Source organism: Aethalodelphis obliquidens, unplaced genomic scaffold (assembly GCF_003676395.1).
Source record: "Aethalodelphis obliquidens isolate GAN/ISIS:26980383/991018 unplaced genomic scaffold, ASM367639v1 scaffold45, whole genome shotgun sequence".
NCBI lineage: Eukaryota > Metazoa > Chordata > Mammalia > Artiodactyla > Delphinidae > Aethalodelphis > Aethalodelphis obliquidens.
In genome coordinates, this window is record NW_020837989.1 from 14,916,349 (window position 1) to 14,933,104 (window position 16,756).

General features: G+C 41.3%; 1 protein-coding gene across 5 annotated transcripts in view; it reads right to left on the reverse strand.

The window, feature by feature from the left end:
• The window catches only part of ARHGAP26 (Rho GTPase activating protein 26), a 483,828-nt gene that overhangs the window by 85,902 nt on the left and 381,170 nt on the right, over positions 1–16,756 (reverse strand). For all 5 annotated transcript variants that reach the window (XR_003427757.1, XM_027081740.1, XM_027081743.1 and 2 more), the window contains exon 19: positions 247–385. Coding sequence is in view for 4 of the 5 variants with exons in the window: in XM_027081740.1 (XP_026937541.1) it covers positions 247–385 (139 nt within the window). In the remaining variant the exon portion in view is untranslated. The remainder of the gene's footprint in view (positions 1–246; positions 386–16,756) is intronic.

The window sequence follows — 16,756 nt, forward strand, 5'->3', positions numbered from 1 at the left end:
CAGGGGACTGGGAAAGAGGATCCTGGGCGGCGTGGCCCTCCCTTTCATCCTCAGCACCCCTGCTTCCTGTCCTGTCGAGGTTACTCAGCCACGGAACCCGGGAGGGTACAATGGCCGATACAGTGTCCTCAAGGACACAAAAGGCAGCAACGCACACAGAGAGGCTGGAGGTGAGCACCCCGGGCAGCTGGGAGGAGGCCTGGATGTCCCCCGGGGACCACGTTGGCCCTGAGTAGTGGCACTCACGTTTCTCTGTTGACTGCATGGTGTGGAAGAGCGTCAGGGGCCTCTCGCTGCAGGATGGGGGCTTGGAGTCACTGCTCTTCTTCCGAGACAGGTGCAGCTGGGCATTGGTGAGGGGCGCGTCAGGCACGGTGTTAAATATCTGCAAAATAGTTTCATAAAAAGGTTACACGCTACTGTGCACTGGGCAGACAGCACAGGTCCAGACAGTACGACCGAAAAGCTTGATGGAGTCTAAGAATCAGCAAGAAAAAGACTGAAAAAGACCTCCAGGATTTGCTCAGGACTCTATTTTAAACATCTCTAGGAATTGGCATGAAACATCCTCCTTTGGAAGCGCATCCCAAGGTTCGGGAACCATTCACTTCCACTTCTCACCCCTTCTGCTATCATTTCCACAGATCTGCTTTTTGTTGTTCTCTCTCCGGAGCCAATGGAGAGCTGCTGTGCTAAACGTAAGCCATTGTCTGCGAAGAGGGCTTCAAGTTTTTTGACCACCTTTGTCCAGAATGGATGAACTAAAACTACTTTACTTTTCCTCATTGGTTCTGTTTCCCAGTTCTTAACAACTGCTTCACAACTTTCTGAGGCTGTGAAACGTGCATTTAAATAACATCCCCCCAAAGAAGCCCAGAACAGGGCAGCATCTTCTAGTCCTCAAGCAGCCCCAGATGGAGCATCTAGTTCAGCAGCTCTGTGTTATCTTTGATGCTGAGCATTCTTTTTCTTATTTAAAAGAGGGGAAAAAGGTTGTTTCCCCCAAATCTTGATGATAGAAGTAACATACATACTACAAACAGTTTGGAAAACGTAGAAAAGCGTCAAGAAGAAAATAGAAAAATTCTCCCAATTCCACTATTTAGAGGTAACCACTGTTAGCATTTGAGTTTTATTTTCATATGAGGTTTTTTCTTTTAAGCTTTCATTGCAAAAAAAAAGTCTATGGTAAAAACTGAGAAGAAAATTACATAAAAATCATGACAATGCTCATCTTTTTTCCTACAGATCCAAGTACGACAGAATTATTATAATAGCTACCACTTACATGGCGCTTACCATGATTACAGTCACTGCCACGCAAGGTCGGCTCCCTAGGGACCAGTCACTGCGTGTATTTTCCATGTAGCTCACTCAGTTCTGAGTGACCTTGAACTTCAAGTACTGTCCTCACCATTTATAATGAAGGACTGAGGCAGAGAGGTTAAGCTGCCACAATTATAGATACACTTACAGATGATAACATAGAAACCTATGTCCCTAGATTTTCTCAATTCCTTTTAAAATGCATATAATAACAACAACACTAATTCATTCAATCTAGAAAGATCTTTTCAGCATCTCCTTTATACCAGGCACTCTGGGTAAAACAGTGCTTGAGGCCAACACGTCTCCTGTGGTTAGAGAATTTGCATCTAGTAGCTGTGATTTACTGAGTACCTACCACGTCAAGTGCTTTGTATGAGTTATCTCATTTAATGTTAAAGCACACTTCTCCATAATTGGAATTCTATTCTTTATACAGTTTTGTTTTCTCTAACATTATATTGTAACATTTCCCCCTTCATGAAGAAAATCTTTACACCTGATTCTTCCTGGTTGTATAACACACCCACTGTATTAAGATATCAATATTCACTGATCCACTCATTATCATCTCTTACTCTCTGGAGCTGGCCTCCTTCTGGATTTTCCCTTTCCCAACGATCACGAGTAATGAGAGCACAGTGGTGGCATCTCCACTCCCCTCACCTATGGGTGGCCCTAGACACATCAGAGTCTTTCTCACGGCTTTCTCTCCTTTGTGTGTGCATTTAAAAGCAGAACTCAGAAGCTGAGACATAGGAAGCAAAGTCATAAGAATGATAAGAATTTCAGCCAAAACAGCTGCTCTCCATGAGTTGGCAGGTCCTTGGGCTCCAATGATGCCAGCCAGCTGGTTCAGTCAGTCTTGCTCCCAAACACAGCTGTCTGAAAACAGCATTATCATATTTTCCCTAGGGGACTGAATTTTCAACAAAATAAATTGAATCACTACATAGCTGAGTTCAACTGGGGAGAGGAAGTAAGGAGAGAAGGGGACCTAAAACAAAAACAACAAAAACCTCCTGGCTGGGCTTCCCAGGTGGTGTAGTGGTTGAGAGTCCGCCTGCCGATGCAGGGGACACGGGTTCGTGCCCCGGTCCGGGAGGATCCCACATGCCGCGGAGCGGCTGGGCCCGTGAGCCATGGCCACTGAGCCTGCACGTCCGGAGCCTGTGCTCCACAACGGGAGAGGCCACAACAGTGAGAGGCCCGCGTACAACAAAACAAAACAAAACAAAACAAAACCTTTTGGCTTCCAGAGGAGTTGGAACCCCTAAAAATAAGTACCAGTGTTACACAAGTCACCAGGCTCCTTCTGAGCATCTTCAAGGGAAGAAAAGAGAAATTATGGTTGTTGTTGAGCTCAAGGACCACTAAGCTTCTCAGAATCTCTCTCCCGCTTTGTTCTGTCCTCCAACAATGCTGAGCCAGGGCTGCTCCTAAGTGACACCCCGTGCACCATTACCACTGGCACTTGCTCCTAGATAGGAGTGTTTGCCCCTGCCAGCCACTGTGCAAGGTACTTTACATGACTTATCTCTAAGTCAAAGGTGCTAAGCAGGATAACCATTCCACAAGGAGAGATTTCCTAATGCCACACGGCTTAGCAGGAGAGGGGCTGGGATGGGACCCTAGGGCTGTAGTTTCTAACATCTCCACTCCCCACCTCTGCAGCAGTCCTCAGCATTCAGCTCGTCTTCTCCAGCTAATCTACACTACAGAAGCCAGTGCCCAAACCCACAAGTACAGATTTCAACAAATAATGATATCCCTTAGCACCCTTCTGCCTCTGGCCTTAAGTACAGCATGTTCGGCAACCCGAGCTAAAAAACATCTGGAAATGAATTCAGACACACTGATAGGTCCCCACCTCCTTATGTCTGGCCTCCAAATTTTTTCTTTTCCTTTTATTTTTTCTTTTTCGTTTCTTTTCTCTTATTTTTTTAAATACTTTTTATTGGAGTATAGTTTCTTTACAACGTTGTGTCAGTTTGTCTCTTTTCCTAAAGAGCTACTGAGAATGAGATCCTCACTCAACCACAATGTGAAGAAAGAGAACGAATATGCATTTTCACTTCAACTGTCACCAGAAAGGTGAGCATTTCTTCTTTCCTAAAACTGTAGCAGATGCTGGAGAAACAAAGAAGAGTGAGTCGTGAGGAAGGACCATGGATTTAGACAGATGCGTGGAAAATTGCTTTCAAAACAGTGTTTATACACGGGCAAACGGGAGGAGACATGGGAACACATGAGAATTACATTCTGCTCATCGGCTGTTTTCTCTAAAAGGAAAGCTACTGGAGCATACTAGAATCAGTTCTAGGAGATGGAGACTTTCACCACGGGCCAGAGCTATAGTCCTGAAGGCCGGCTCTCTGGGTCTCAGTGTGAGCCAGGTCCAGGCTTTTGAAGAACTCTGAAGGGCTATTCTTGAGATCAAATGCACTAATGTGCAAGTGGGACCTGCTGCGAAATGTGGAGTGCCAGACACGGGACTGTCACCACTATGATTACACATGGTTTTCCCAGGCACAAGGGCACCTCTACAAATCAGACCAAGTCAGAACAGAAGACACAAACCTTCACTAAGGAGTCTGGGCAATCATTCCCCAAATTACTTTTGTTCCTTTAACTCTGAAACTTGAATACATGCAAGTTGTTAAAAGGCTGCTCACTGCCTGGCCACCTTCTCAGCCAGGCCAAAAGATGTGTCTGTGAAAAAAGCTTGAGTTGAATTCTGATGAGAATCCAAATGTTTCACAGTTTTGCTGGTTGTTCCAATCCTATTTTGTTTGGAAGGGATGACTTCAAGAGAATCCCATGAAGTTTCCTTCATTCTGTTGAGAAGAATCACTGTACAAACGCCTCTGCTGAACGATGGAAGCATGAGCTCATGTAATCTCTGAGCAATGGATTTATGGAGCTCTACCATGTGTCTGGAATAATCTCATTTCACAGAGGCTTTCCAACTTAACACAAAAGGGGGGGATTTATTCTGTGCCCCAAGTGCCCCATTAATTCTGTTCAAACTTACAAACGAATTCTGACTTAGTCAGGAATGCCTTAGAAATAAAAGTTACAAGGAAGGCTGTAAGCCTTCTGGAAGCTACTGGGGAGTAAGATTGTAAAATAAAATAAAAATATGATTCTGGGGCTTCCCTGGTGGCACAGTGGTTGAGAGTCCGCCTGCCGATGCAGGGGACACGGGTTCGTGCCCCGGTCCAGGAAGATCCCACATGCCGCGGAGCGGCTGGGCCCGTGAGCCATGGCCGCTGAGCCTGCGCGTCCGGAGCCTGTGCTCCGCAACGGGAGAGGCCACAACAGTGAGAGGCCCGCGTACCACAAAAAAAAGAAAAAAAAAAAAAGATTCTGGATAACGCTCCCAAGTGTCTCCAATTTCAAGCTTCCTATAAGTGGAATTAGCAGACCTGCAAATACCAAGCTGCTGTTTCTCCTTAAGCTGTGTGGCAGAGTGGTCAGGGGTGACTTGGCAGAGGCCGTCACATAGAACTGGGCTGAGTCCTGATCTAGCTGCTCAGTGGGCAGGGCCTAGAGCTACACTGACTTCACCGTCAGAGACATTGGCATCACTGCCATGTCACGGATGTCACCTATATGTGGAATCTAAAAAAAAAGGTACAAATGGACTTATTTATAAAACAGAAACAGAGTCACAGATGTAGAAAACAAGCCTATGGTTACCAAGGGGGAAAGGGAGGGAGGGATAAATTGGGAGATTGGGACTGACATAGACACACTACTATATATAAAATAGATAACTAATAAGAACCTACCTTATAGCACAGGGAACTCTGCTCAATACTCTGTAATGACCTATATGGGAAAGGAATCTAATATATGTGTAACTGATTCACTTTGCTGTACAGCAGAAACTAACACAACATTGTAAATCAACTATACGCCAATAAAAATTAATTAAAAAATAAACCTAAACACCATCCAAAAAAAAGTATATATATATAGGAAAGGAATTTACAGTCATTATATGGGTATAAAGCAAATAGGTGTTGGAGCTATACAGACTTGGGTTCAACTCGGGCAAGAGCCTTAACCCCTCTGAGACTGTTTCCCTTGTGTAAATGGGGATCTAACACCTGTCTTGCAGGGATACTGAAAAGCTAATGCATATTAAATGCTGAGCACAGAACCTGACAGAGTGGGCTGGAGGTAGTGGTGGTATACGTGACAATAAAAATATCCAAAGTTTATTGAGTGTTTATCATGCTGTTATTTACATGGATTATCTCAGGATTTTACTCTACTATTATTCTTGTCATCTTGTAGGTGAGGAAACTGAGACTCATTGAGACTAACAGATTTGTTCAAGGTCACATAAATGAGTACAGCTGGACTGGGACTTAAGACAGCTTAGCTGGACTGTCTGGGTCTTAACCACCTGTGGCCTTTATACGCGTCAGTAATTTGAGAGACAGAGGACGAAATGCAAAGATCATAAGTTCTGGAGTCTGATGGATCTGATTTTAGTCACTCACTAGCTCTGTGACTTTGAGCAAGTTATATAACTCTGACCTTTAGCTGTCACATCTGTAAAAACTCCCGGGACTGAGGTGAGGCCTGAAGCACCTAACACTGTTTGACACTCAGTGTTCAAAAGACATGATTGCATTAATAAAAAAGTATAAGAAGGGAAATAACTGGAGACTCAACAATGAATTATCTACAGTCAGGACATGAAGATTTAATTTATAAGTGCAAATTTAATTACTGCTCTTTGTATAACATCGATCTCAACTGCTTACAACATTAGAATTTGCTGTTCTTTTCCCGTTGCATTGTCTACAAAATTCAAATTTCACTGGCCCCCCTCAGGCCCATCTTGACATTGGAGACCATTGACACTTGTGGAATTTATTCTTAGCCGTGTCACATACACATTTTTAAACCTTTTCCAATCCCATCTGTAACATGCTCCTGCAATTTACAAGGATTAGAAGTCTTCCCGTAACGTGTGTGGTATACTCTTTATTACGTGCTGTGATTTTTATGGGAGGAAAATTAGGTCATGATGAAGAGTTCCTGGTCTATAACTGCAAAGTAGCTCTGAGACAATAAATCAATGACAGAGGCCTAGGATTACAAGGCAAAAGAGAAAGGCTTCTATAAGAGAAGAGACTAAGCATTTTCCTAAAACATAAATGTATCAGCGTTTCAAGTAACAAAAAATAATAACAAGTCATGGGCTTGGTTAGTCTGAGGAGTATCTGCTTTGGAGGTGGAGGATTAGGCCTACGGAGCATGGCTCACACACTGCCCACTCTTTCTATCCACAGGCTGTAGAACAGGACTGCTCAGGGCACGAGAAGCCATAAACCCAGCACCTTTCTGCTGGAAAGCCAGGCAAGTCTTAGCAGGGCTCATTTAATATACCAGTTAAGAAGCCAAATTCAGAGGCTACAGACACAGAGAGGTTTTTTTTTAAGGAGAGTTGGAAGTCCGATGTCCTGTTGATATCAGCATTTTGGCCCAGGGAACAACAATTCGGAAAGTAGTTTGAGTAGTTTTATTAAAAGTCCCTCAAAAGGAAACAATTCCATTTAGTAACTGGCAGTATATACAGTCAACCTGGGTAATCCATGGGATACTGTGATTTTCCTTATCTCCAGAAAGATTCTATTTCCTGTTTTCTTTGCTGACAGAGAGGAATGGATTAAAACATAACAAAACTCCACCCTTATTTGAGAACCATTAAAGGAGCTCACACAATGATTGGTTTATCTGGGGCTTTATTGGCTGGGGGTGGGGGTGCTGCAGAATACAGATGTTCAGATCCACAACCTTATGACACTAACGAAGAACTGTCTGCATGGCACTTGACACAGCAAATGGAAGAAAAGCCTGTGACAGAAGCATTCCAGCTGAGCATATAAGTAAATCTAGCTTATTTCTAAACCTAACATGGACAGGACCAAAAAGAATACACTCAGAAACCAATGTAAGGAAAGGTAACAGCAACAACAATAAACCAGCGAACAGATGAAAAAAGCCATGGTCATGAGGCACAAGAGTAAAGTGTGCAGGCATTCTTCTTCATCACCATCATTATCATCACCATCACCATCATCATCAATTTTGCATATCAACAGCCGATTGAAATAACAAGGAAATGAAATACAACTGCCCAACACTTTGTCAGTTGCCAGAAACTGTTCAAATCAATTGCATTCTATTAATTGATGCACATTTTGTGTACAAACCCCAACACTGATACAATGGATTCCAAAGCCACCGACATCTTGGTAAAAGCAGATCAAGGCAGTTTGGTGGGCCCAAATCAACTCAAATCAAGACAACCTTGAAAGACACTACCATGTTAACAGGAACGCAAGTTTGCTTAGGACTCGCTGCTTACACTAGCTGTTAAGCAAGGACATCCATGGTTGCTCACTCTTCTCCTTGACATATAAGATTAAAAGTTAACATGTATTAAAAAGGGGCAAAAAAAAAAGGGGGCACTGATCTTTGGGCATTTCTAAGAATTAACAACTCAAAGATCACCACTCCTACCTCTTCCAAAGCCTACTGATGGACTGGAAAAAGAATCATGATAACTTATTTTGTAAAACATCAATAGCCATTCAAAGGAGCAATACTGATAAAAGCACACGGTGCATGGGCACATGTGCACACCCAGGTCCTGCTTCATGTGCAGAAACCCTTTTGAATGCCACAGCCAAAAGAAACATCGTGGACTGTTCAAAACAATCCTACTATTACATGTTGGAACTTAACAGGAAGATGTTAAGACATACACATAATCTGAGATTTCATGTTTAACCAAATCTATGAAAAGGTGGCAGTATGATTCTTGACAGGATTGTTTTTCCTAGACATTTAAATTTTTCAAAGTCATTGGCAAGCTAACCTTTAAAAAGAGAAATAAAAGGAAAACCTTGTAAGAAATTGCAGAATTTCTGGGCTTTTCGGTATCTTGAACAATGACAGCGTTCAGTATTTTGAAATCTTAACTAGATGCATATAAATATTGATAACTTCCACTATAACCCCAAGTATTGGGCTAATTGATGTTTTAAGGCTCAGGGTGACAAGGTGTGAGCTGGGTAAAGATTCTGTGCATATAGAAATGGTAACTTAAAATAATTATTACCCTGGGCTTCCCTGGTGGCGCAGTGGTTGAGAGTCTGCCTGCCAATGCAGGGGACACGGGTTCGAGCCCTGGTCTGGGAAGATCCCACGTGCCACGGAGCAACTGGGCCCGCGAGCCACAAATACTGAGCTCTGCGCGTCTGGAGCCTGTGCTCCGCAGCAAGAGAGGCCACGACAGTGAGAGGCCCGCACACCACGATGAAGAGTGGCCCCCGCTTGCCACAACTAGAGAAAGCCCTCGCATAGAAACGAAGACCCAACAGAGCCAAAAATAAATAAATGAATAAATAAATTTATAAAAAAAATTATTACCGTAAAGCAAACAGAGAAAGAGCCAAAGTCTTTGCCCTCTGAACTTTTAACTCTGAAATCTGACTACAGATAAAAAGACTCAGACTCTCAAGTCTGTTCTTTAGCTTTCAGAGAATCCAAGTCAAGTCCAGGGTATGGAGCTGTTGATGGGAAATGATGCCATGAGCTACTATTTCCCTTTAGGAAGTCTGGCAAAAAGACCCAAATAAAAGCCATTAGGATCCTACTCTACCCTGTAATAAGTAAAGGCTGTAGGTCAAAGGTTACAGTCTCTGGGCAAGACTTTTAAAATATATAGCCACAAGCTTACTACAGTGTGGTAAACTCTATGGTTTTGTTTTTATTTAGTGAGTGATTCTGATATCAGCAACCAGAGAACAACCTGGTTCACCTTCCAGGGATGTCCTTCTCAAGTGCTGATACAATCATTTTCCCTCGCTACTTGGAATCCCCTGAGAGCTCCCATTTTTCAGAAGGAAATGCCAACCTTTTCCCATAGCTTTCAAGACCCTTGACAGAGAGCCTCAGTCCAATCTCTGGCATCATCTCTGACCACTTGCTAACATAACCCAAAGTTCTTTCACAACCATTTCGTTTTAATACACACGAGTCGATCGATGTTGATTAACTGATTAATGTTCCTCTGGAAGGCTGTCCCCCCATCTCCATTCTTGCTCTGCCTAGAAATTGTCTATTTACCTGTCAGAGCCAGGTACAAGCAGAATTAAATTATTTCTCCTCAGTGGTACCACACACTTTATTCATCTTACTGGATGCCACTTAGCACACTATATTATGGTTAGTTATATCCTGAGAAAACAGGAGGGCCTTGGAAAACACGGTCCTGTCTCATTTATCTTAGGTCAAGAGTAGGTGCTCAATAAATGCAGTCATTAGAGATTAACAAGAATAGATTTAATAGCTTGGGTTACGAAAGGAGTCCTAAGTTCAACCCTAGTTCTTCTCCTAACAAGCTGTTTTTTCAACTCTATGGACTTTAGGTTCAAAATTTGTAAAATAGAGCTAAAAATACTGACCTTACAGTGTTGCTGTGAAAAATAAATGATATGATGAATAAAAGGCTGCTTAGCACAATGCCTTGGGGACAATAAGCTGTAAGTAAAAGTTAACTATTACTATCATTAGTTTTAGTACTGCTGGACTATGTACATTAAAAAGACCCATTACCTTCAACTGAGTAAATAAATCAGTCTGTATTAGCAACATGGAAAAAGAAGAATTATCAGGAGCCCCCATGCATAATCCTTATCTTCTGGCTTTTTCCTCTCTGCCTTCACTTACGTTGGGATATATATTTTGTACAAATTGGTCCAAACATTGCTCCCCTCCCCAGGGCTGTGCAGGAGGTGAAGGACCAAGTTTCTGAAGCATCACAACAGGGTAAGTATGTGGTTAGCGTACTTAATTTGACCAAATTGAACGTCTTTGAGAAACACATCACTAAGGCTCCCATGAACGAGAAACAGGTGGGATCTCTGTGACAAGAGATGATCAGCAGGGGATGTTTCTAGACAAACAGGTGCTCTCTTTTTTCTTCTTTTTGTAAACAAGCTTCTGTCTCCTTTTTTTGAATTTTTGAATTTTCTTTTATTTATTTTCTTATACAGCAGGTTCTCATTAGTCATCAATTTTATACACATCAGTATATACATGTCAATCCCAATCGCCCAATTCATCACACCCCCACCCCGCTCCTTCCCCCCTTGGTGTCCATAGGTTTCTTCTCTACATCTGTGTCTCAATTTCTGCCCTGCAAACCGCTGCAGCTGTACCATTTTTCTAGGTTCCACATATATGCATTAATATACGATATTTGTTTTTCTCTTTCTGAATTACTTCACTCTGTATGACAGTCTCTAGATGCATCCACGTCTCTACAAATGATCCAACTTCGTTCCTTTTTATGGCTGAGTAATATTCCATTGTATATATGTACCACATCTTCTTTATCCATTCATCTGTCGATAGGCATTTAGGTTGCTTCCATGACCTGGCTATTGTAAATAGTGCTGCAATGAACATTGGGGTGCATGTGTCTTTTTGAATTACGGTTTTCTCTGGGTATATGCCCAGTAGTGGGATTGCTGGGTCATATGGTAATTCTATTTTTAGTTCTTTGAGGAACCTCCATACTGTTCTCCATAGTGGCTGTACCAATTTACATTCCCACCAACAGTGCAAGAGGGTTCCCTTTTCTCCACACCCTCTCCAGCATTTGTTGTTTGTAGATTTGCTAATGAAGCCCATTCTAATTGGTGTGAGGTGATACCTCATTGTAGTTTTGACTTGCATTTCTCTAATAATTAGTGATGCTGAGCAGCTTTTCATGTGCTTCTTGGCCATCTGAGTGTCTTCTTTGGAGAAATGTCTATTTAGGTCTTCTGCCCATTTTTGGATTGGGTTGTTTGTTTTTTTAATAGTGAGCAGCATGAGCTGTTTATATATTGCTGAGATTAATCCTTAGTCCATTGATTCATTTACAAATATTTTCTCCCATTCGGAAGGTTGTCTTTTCGTCTTGTTTATGGTTTCCTTTGCGTGCAAAAGCTTTGAAGTTTCATTAGGTCCCATTTGTTTATTTTTGCTTTTATTTCCATTACTCTAGGAGGTGAATCAAAAAATATCTTGCTGTGATTTATATCAAAGAGTGCTCTTCCTATGTTTTCCTCTAAGAGTTTTATAGTGTCCGGTCTTACATTTACGTCTCTAATCCATTTTGAGTTTATTTTTGTGTATGCTGTTAGGGAGTGTTCTACTTTCATTCTTTTACACGTAGCTGTCCAGTTTTCCCAGCACCACTTATTGAAGAGACTGTCTCTTCTCCATTGTATATTCATGCCTCCTTTGTCATGGATTAGCTGACCAAAGGTGTGTGGGTTTATCTCTGGGCTTTCTGTCTTGTTCCATTGATCTATATTTCTGTTTTTGTGCCAATACCATATTGTCTTGATTATTGTAGCTTTGTAGTATAGTCTGAAGTCAGGGAGTCTGATTCCTCCAGCTCTGCTTTTTTCCCTCAAGACTGCTTTGGCTATTCAGGGTCTTTTGTGTCTCCATACACATTTTAAGTTTTTTGTTCTAGTTCTGTAAAAAATGCCATTGGTAATTTGATAGGGATTACATTGAATCTGTAGATTGCTATGGGTAGTATAGTCATTTTCACATTACTGATTCTTCCAATCCAAGAACATGGTATGTCTCTCCATCTGCTGGTATCATCTTTAATTTCTTTCATCAGTGTCTTGTAGTTTTCTGCATACAGGTCTTTTGTCTCCCTAGGTAGGTTTATTCCTAGGTATTTTATTCTTTTTGTTGCAACGGTAAACGGGAGTGTTTCCTTAATTTCTCTTTCAGATTTTTCATCATTAGTATATAGGAATACAAGAGATTTCTGTGCATTAATTTTGTATCCTGCAACTTAACCAAATTCATTGATTAGCTCTAGTAGTTTTCTGGTGGCATCTTCAGGATTCTCTATGCATAGTATCATGTCATCTGCAAACAGTGACAGTTTTACTTCTTTTTTTCCAATTTGTATTCCTTTTATTTCTTTTTCTTCTCTGATTGCTGTGGCTAGGACTTCCAAGACTATGTTGAATAATAGTGGTGAGAGTGGACATCCTTGTCTTGTTCCTCATCTTAGAGGAAATGCTTACAGTTTTTCACCATTGAGAATGATGTTTGCTGTGGGTTTGTTGCATATGGCCTTTATTATGTTGAGGTAGATTCCCTCTATGCCTACTTTCTGGAGAGTTTTTATCATAAATGGGTGTTGAATTTTGTCAAAAGCTTTTCCTGCATCTATTGAGATGATCATATGGTTTTTATTCTTCAATTTGTTAATATGGTGTATCACATTGATTGACTTGTGTATATTGAAGAATCCTTGCACCCCTGGGATAAATCCCACTTGATCATGGTGTGTGATCCTTTTCATGTGTTGTTGGATTCTGCTTGCTAGTATTTTGTTGAGGATTTTTGCATCTATATTCATTAGTGATATTGGTCTGTAACTTTTTTTTTTTGTAGGATCTTTGTCTGGTTTTGGTATCAGGGTGATGGTGGCCTCATAGAATTAGCTTGGGAGTGTTCCTTCCTCTGCAACTTTTCAGAAGAGTTTGAGAAGGATGGGTGTTAGCTCTTCGCTAAATGTTTGATAGAATTCACCTGCGAAGCCATCTGCTCCTGGACAGTTTGTTGGAAATTTTTAACCACAGTTTCAATTTCATTACTTGTGACTGGTCTGTTCATATTTTCTATTTCTTCCTGGTTCAGTCTTGGAAGGTTATACCTTTCTAAGAATTTGTCCATTTCTTCCAAGTTGTCCATTTTATTGGCATAGAGTTGCTTGTAGTAGTCTCTTAGGATGCTTTGTATTTCTGCGGTGTCTGTTTTAACTTCTCCTTTTTCATTTCTAATTTTATTGATTTGAGTCTTCTCCCTCTTTTTCTTGATAAGTCTGGCTAATGGTTTATCAATTTTGTTTATCTTCTCAAAGAACAAGCTTTTAGTTTTATTGATCCTTGCTATTGTTTTCTTTGTTTTTATTTCATTTATTTCTGCTCTGATCTTTATGATTTCTTTCCTTCTGCTAACTTTGGGTTTTGTTCATTCTTCTTCCTCTAGTTCCTTTAGGTGTACTATTAGATTGTTTATTTGAGATTTTTCTTGTTTCTTGAGATAGGCTTGTATAGCTATAAACTTCCCTCTTAGAACTGCTTTTGCTGTATCCCATAGGTTTTGGATCATTGTGTTTTCATTGTCATTTGTCTCTAGGTATTTTTTGATTTCCTCTTTGATTTCTTCAGTGATCTCTTGGTTATTTAGTAACATATTGTTTAGCCTCTATGTGTTTCTATTTTTTCCAGGGTTTTTCCTGTAATTGATACCTACTTTTATAGCGTTGTGGTCAGAAAAGATGCTTGATATGATTTCAATTTTCTTAAATTTACTGGGGCTTGATTTGTGACCCAAGATGTCATCTATCCTGGATAATGTTGCATGCACACTTGAGAAGAAAGTGTAATCTGCTGTTTTTGGATGGAATGTCCTATAAATATCAATTAAATCTATCTGGTCTGTTATGTCATTTAAAGCTTGTGTTTCCGTAATGATTTTCATTTTGGATGATCTGTCCATTGGTGTAAGTGAGGTGTTAAAGTCCCCCACTATTATTGTGTTACTGTTGGTTTCCTCTTTTATAGCTGTTAGGAGTTGCCTTATGTATTGCCTTATGTATTGAGGTGCTCCTATGTTGGGTGCATATATATTTATAATTGTTATATCTTCTTCTCTGCACTTCCTGGACTAGGGTGGCTATTTCCTTTCCCATGTTAGGGAAGTTTTTGACTATAATCTCTTCCAATATTTTCCCAGGTCATTTCTCTCTCTCTTCTGCTTCTGGGACCCCTAAAATGCGAATGTGTCTGTGTTTAATGTTGTCCCAGAGGTCTCTTTGGCTGTCTTCATTTCTTTTCATTTTTTTTTTCTTTATTCTGTTCCGCAGCAGTAAATTCCACCATTCTGTCTTCCAGGGCACTTATCCGTTTTTCTGCCTCAGTTATTCTGCTACTGATTCCTTCTAGCGTAGTTTTCATTTCAGTTATTGTATTGTTCATCTCTCTTTGTTTGTTCTTTAATTCTTCCAGGTCTTTGTTAAACATTTCTTGCATCTTCTCGATCTTTGCCTCCATTCTTTTTCCGAGGTCCTGGATCACCTTCATTATCATTATTCTGAATTCTTTTTCTGGAAGGTTGCCTATCTCCACTTCATTTAGTTGTTTTTCTGGGGTTTTATCTTATTCATTTGGTACATAGCCCTCTGCATTTTCACCTTGTCTTTTTGTGGATGTGTTTTTTGTTCCACAGGCTGCAGGACTGTAGTTCTTCTTGCTTCTGCTGTCTGCCCTCTGGTGGATGAGGCTGTCTAAGAGGTTTGTGCAAGTTTCCTGATGAGAGGGACTGGTGGTGGGTAGAGCTGGCTGTTGCTCTGGTAGGCAGAGCTCAGTAAAACTCTAATCCGCTTGACTGCTGATGGGTGGGGCTGGGTTCCCTCCCTGTGGGTTGTTTGGCCTGAGGCGACCCAACACTGGAGCGCGCAGGCTCTTTGGTGGGGCTAATGGCAGACTCTGGGAGGGCTCACTCCAAGGAGTACTTCCCAGAATTTCTGTTGCCAGTATCCTTGTCCTCAGAGTGAGCCACAGCCACCCACTGCCTCTGCAGGAGACCCTCCAACACTAGCATGTAGGTCTGGTTCAGTCTCCCTTGGGGTCACTGCTCCTTCCCCTGGGTCCCAGTGCACACACTACTCTGTGTGTGCCCTCCAAGAGTGGAGTCACTGTTTCCCCCAGCCCTGTCAGAGCCCTGTAATCAAATCCTGCTAGCCTTCAAACTCTGATTCTCTAGGAATTCCTCTTCCCGTTGCCAGACCCCCAGGTTGGGAAGCCTGATGTGGGGCTCAGAACCTTCACTCCAGTGGGTGGCCTTCTGTGGTATAAGTGTTCTCCAGTTTGAGAGTCACCCACCCAGCAGTTACGGGATTTGATTTTATTGTGATTGTGCCCCTCCTACTGTCTCTTTGTGGCTTCTCCTTTGTCTTTGGATGTGGGGTTTCTGTTTTGGTGAGTTCTAGTGTCTTCCTGTCGATGATTGTTCAGCAGTTAGTTGTGACTTTGGTGTTCTCCCAAGAGGGACGAGAGCATGTCCTTCTACTCCGCCATCTTGGTTTAGGCTCTTCTCACTTCTAAACAGGTGCTGTCTTGAGGGTGTGTGGATGTGCCAGGGACAACATAAAGCAGTTCAGGAGTTATCTTCATTTTTAACCCTTTGTCTGAATGTCTAGTGTTAATCCTTAGTAAACAATGAGGGAGAGGGAGGAAGGGGAGGAGAAGAAAGGGGAGGGGTGGAGAGGAAAGGCCATATGTTTTAGCCAGTTAAAACACAGAAGCCTTTTTCCGTCTCTTCAAAAAAGATGTTTTATGAGGAAAGAGAAACTGAATTTTCTCACCAGGAAAAAACTCACTCTCTTCTAAATGTCAATTTTAAAACCAAAGATGTTTTCCCAGTTTTAGACACTGATGAGTTAGCTCTCCATACTGAGGCTTACAAAGGGTATGTGAGGACTGAACTTGTCACTACCACCAAATGTTGCATGCCCCCTGGTTATGTAAAAAATGGCAGTTCTGAGGAGAAACAGAAGACCATTGACAGAACCAAGAAGATTCAGAAAATATAAACAGACCAATCACAAGTAATGAAATTGAAACTGTAATTTAGAATCTTCCAACAAACAAAAGTCCAGGACCAAACGGCTTCATGGGAGAATTCTATCAAACATTTAGAGAAGAGCTGACATCCATCCTTCTCAAAATCTTCCAAAAAATTGCAGAGGGAGGAACACTCCCAAACTCATTCTATAAGGGCACCATCACCCTGATACCAAAACCAGACAAAGATATCACAAAAAAAGAAAATTACAGACCAATATCACTGATGAATATAGATACAAAAATGCTCAACAAAATACCAGCAAACAGAATCCAACAACACGTTAAAAGGATCATACACCATGGTCAAGTGGGATTTATCCCAGGCATGCAAGGATTCTTCAATATATGCAAATCAATCAATGTGATTAACCATATTAACAAGCTGAAGGAGAAAAACCATATGATCATCTAAATAGATGCAGAAAAAGCTTTTGACAAAATTCAATACCCATTTATGATAAAAACTCTCCAGAAAGTGGACAAAGAGGGAACCTACCTCAACATAATAAAGGCCATATATGACAAACCCACAGCAAACATCATTCTCAATGGTGAAAAACTGTAAGCATTTCCTCTAAGATGAGGAACAAGACAAGGATGTCCACTCTCACCACTATTATTCAACATAGTTTTGGAAGTCCTAGCCACGGCAGTCAGAGAAGAAAAAGAAATAAAAGAAATAC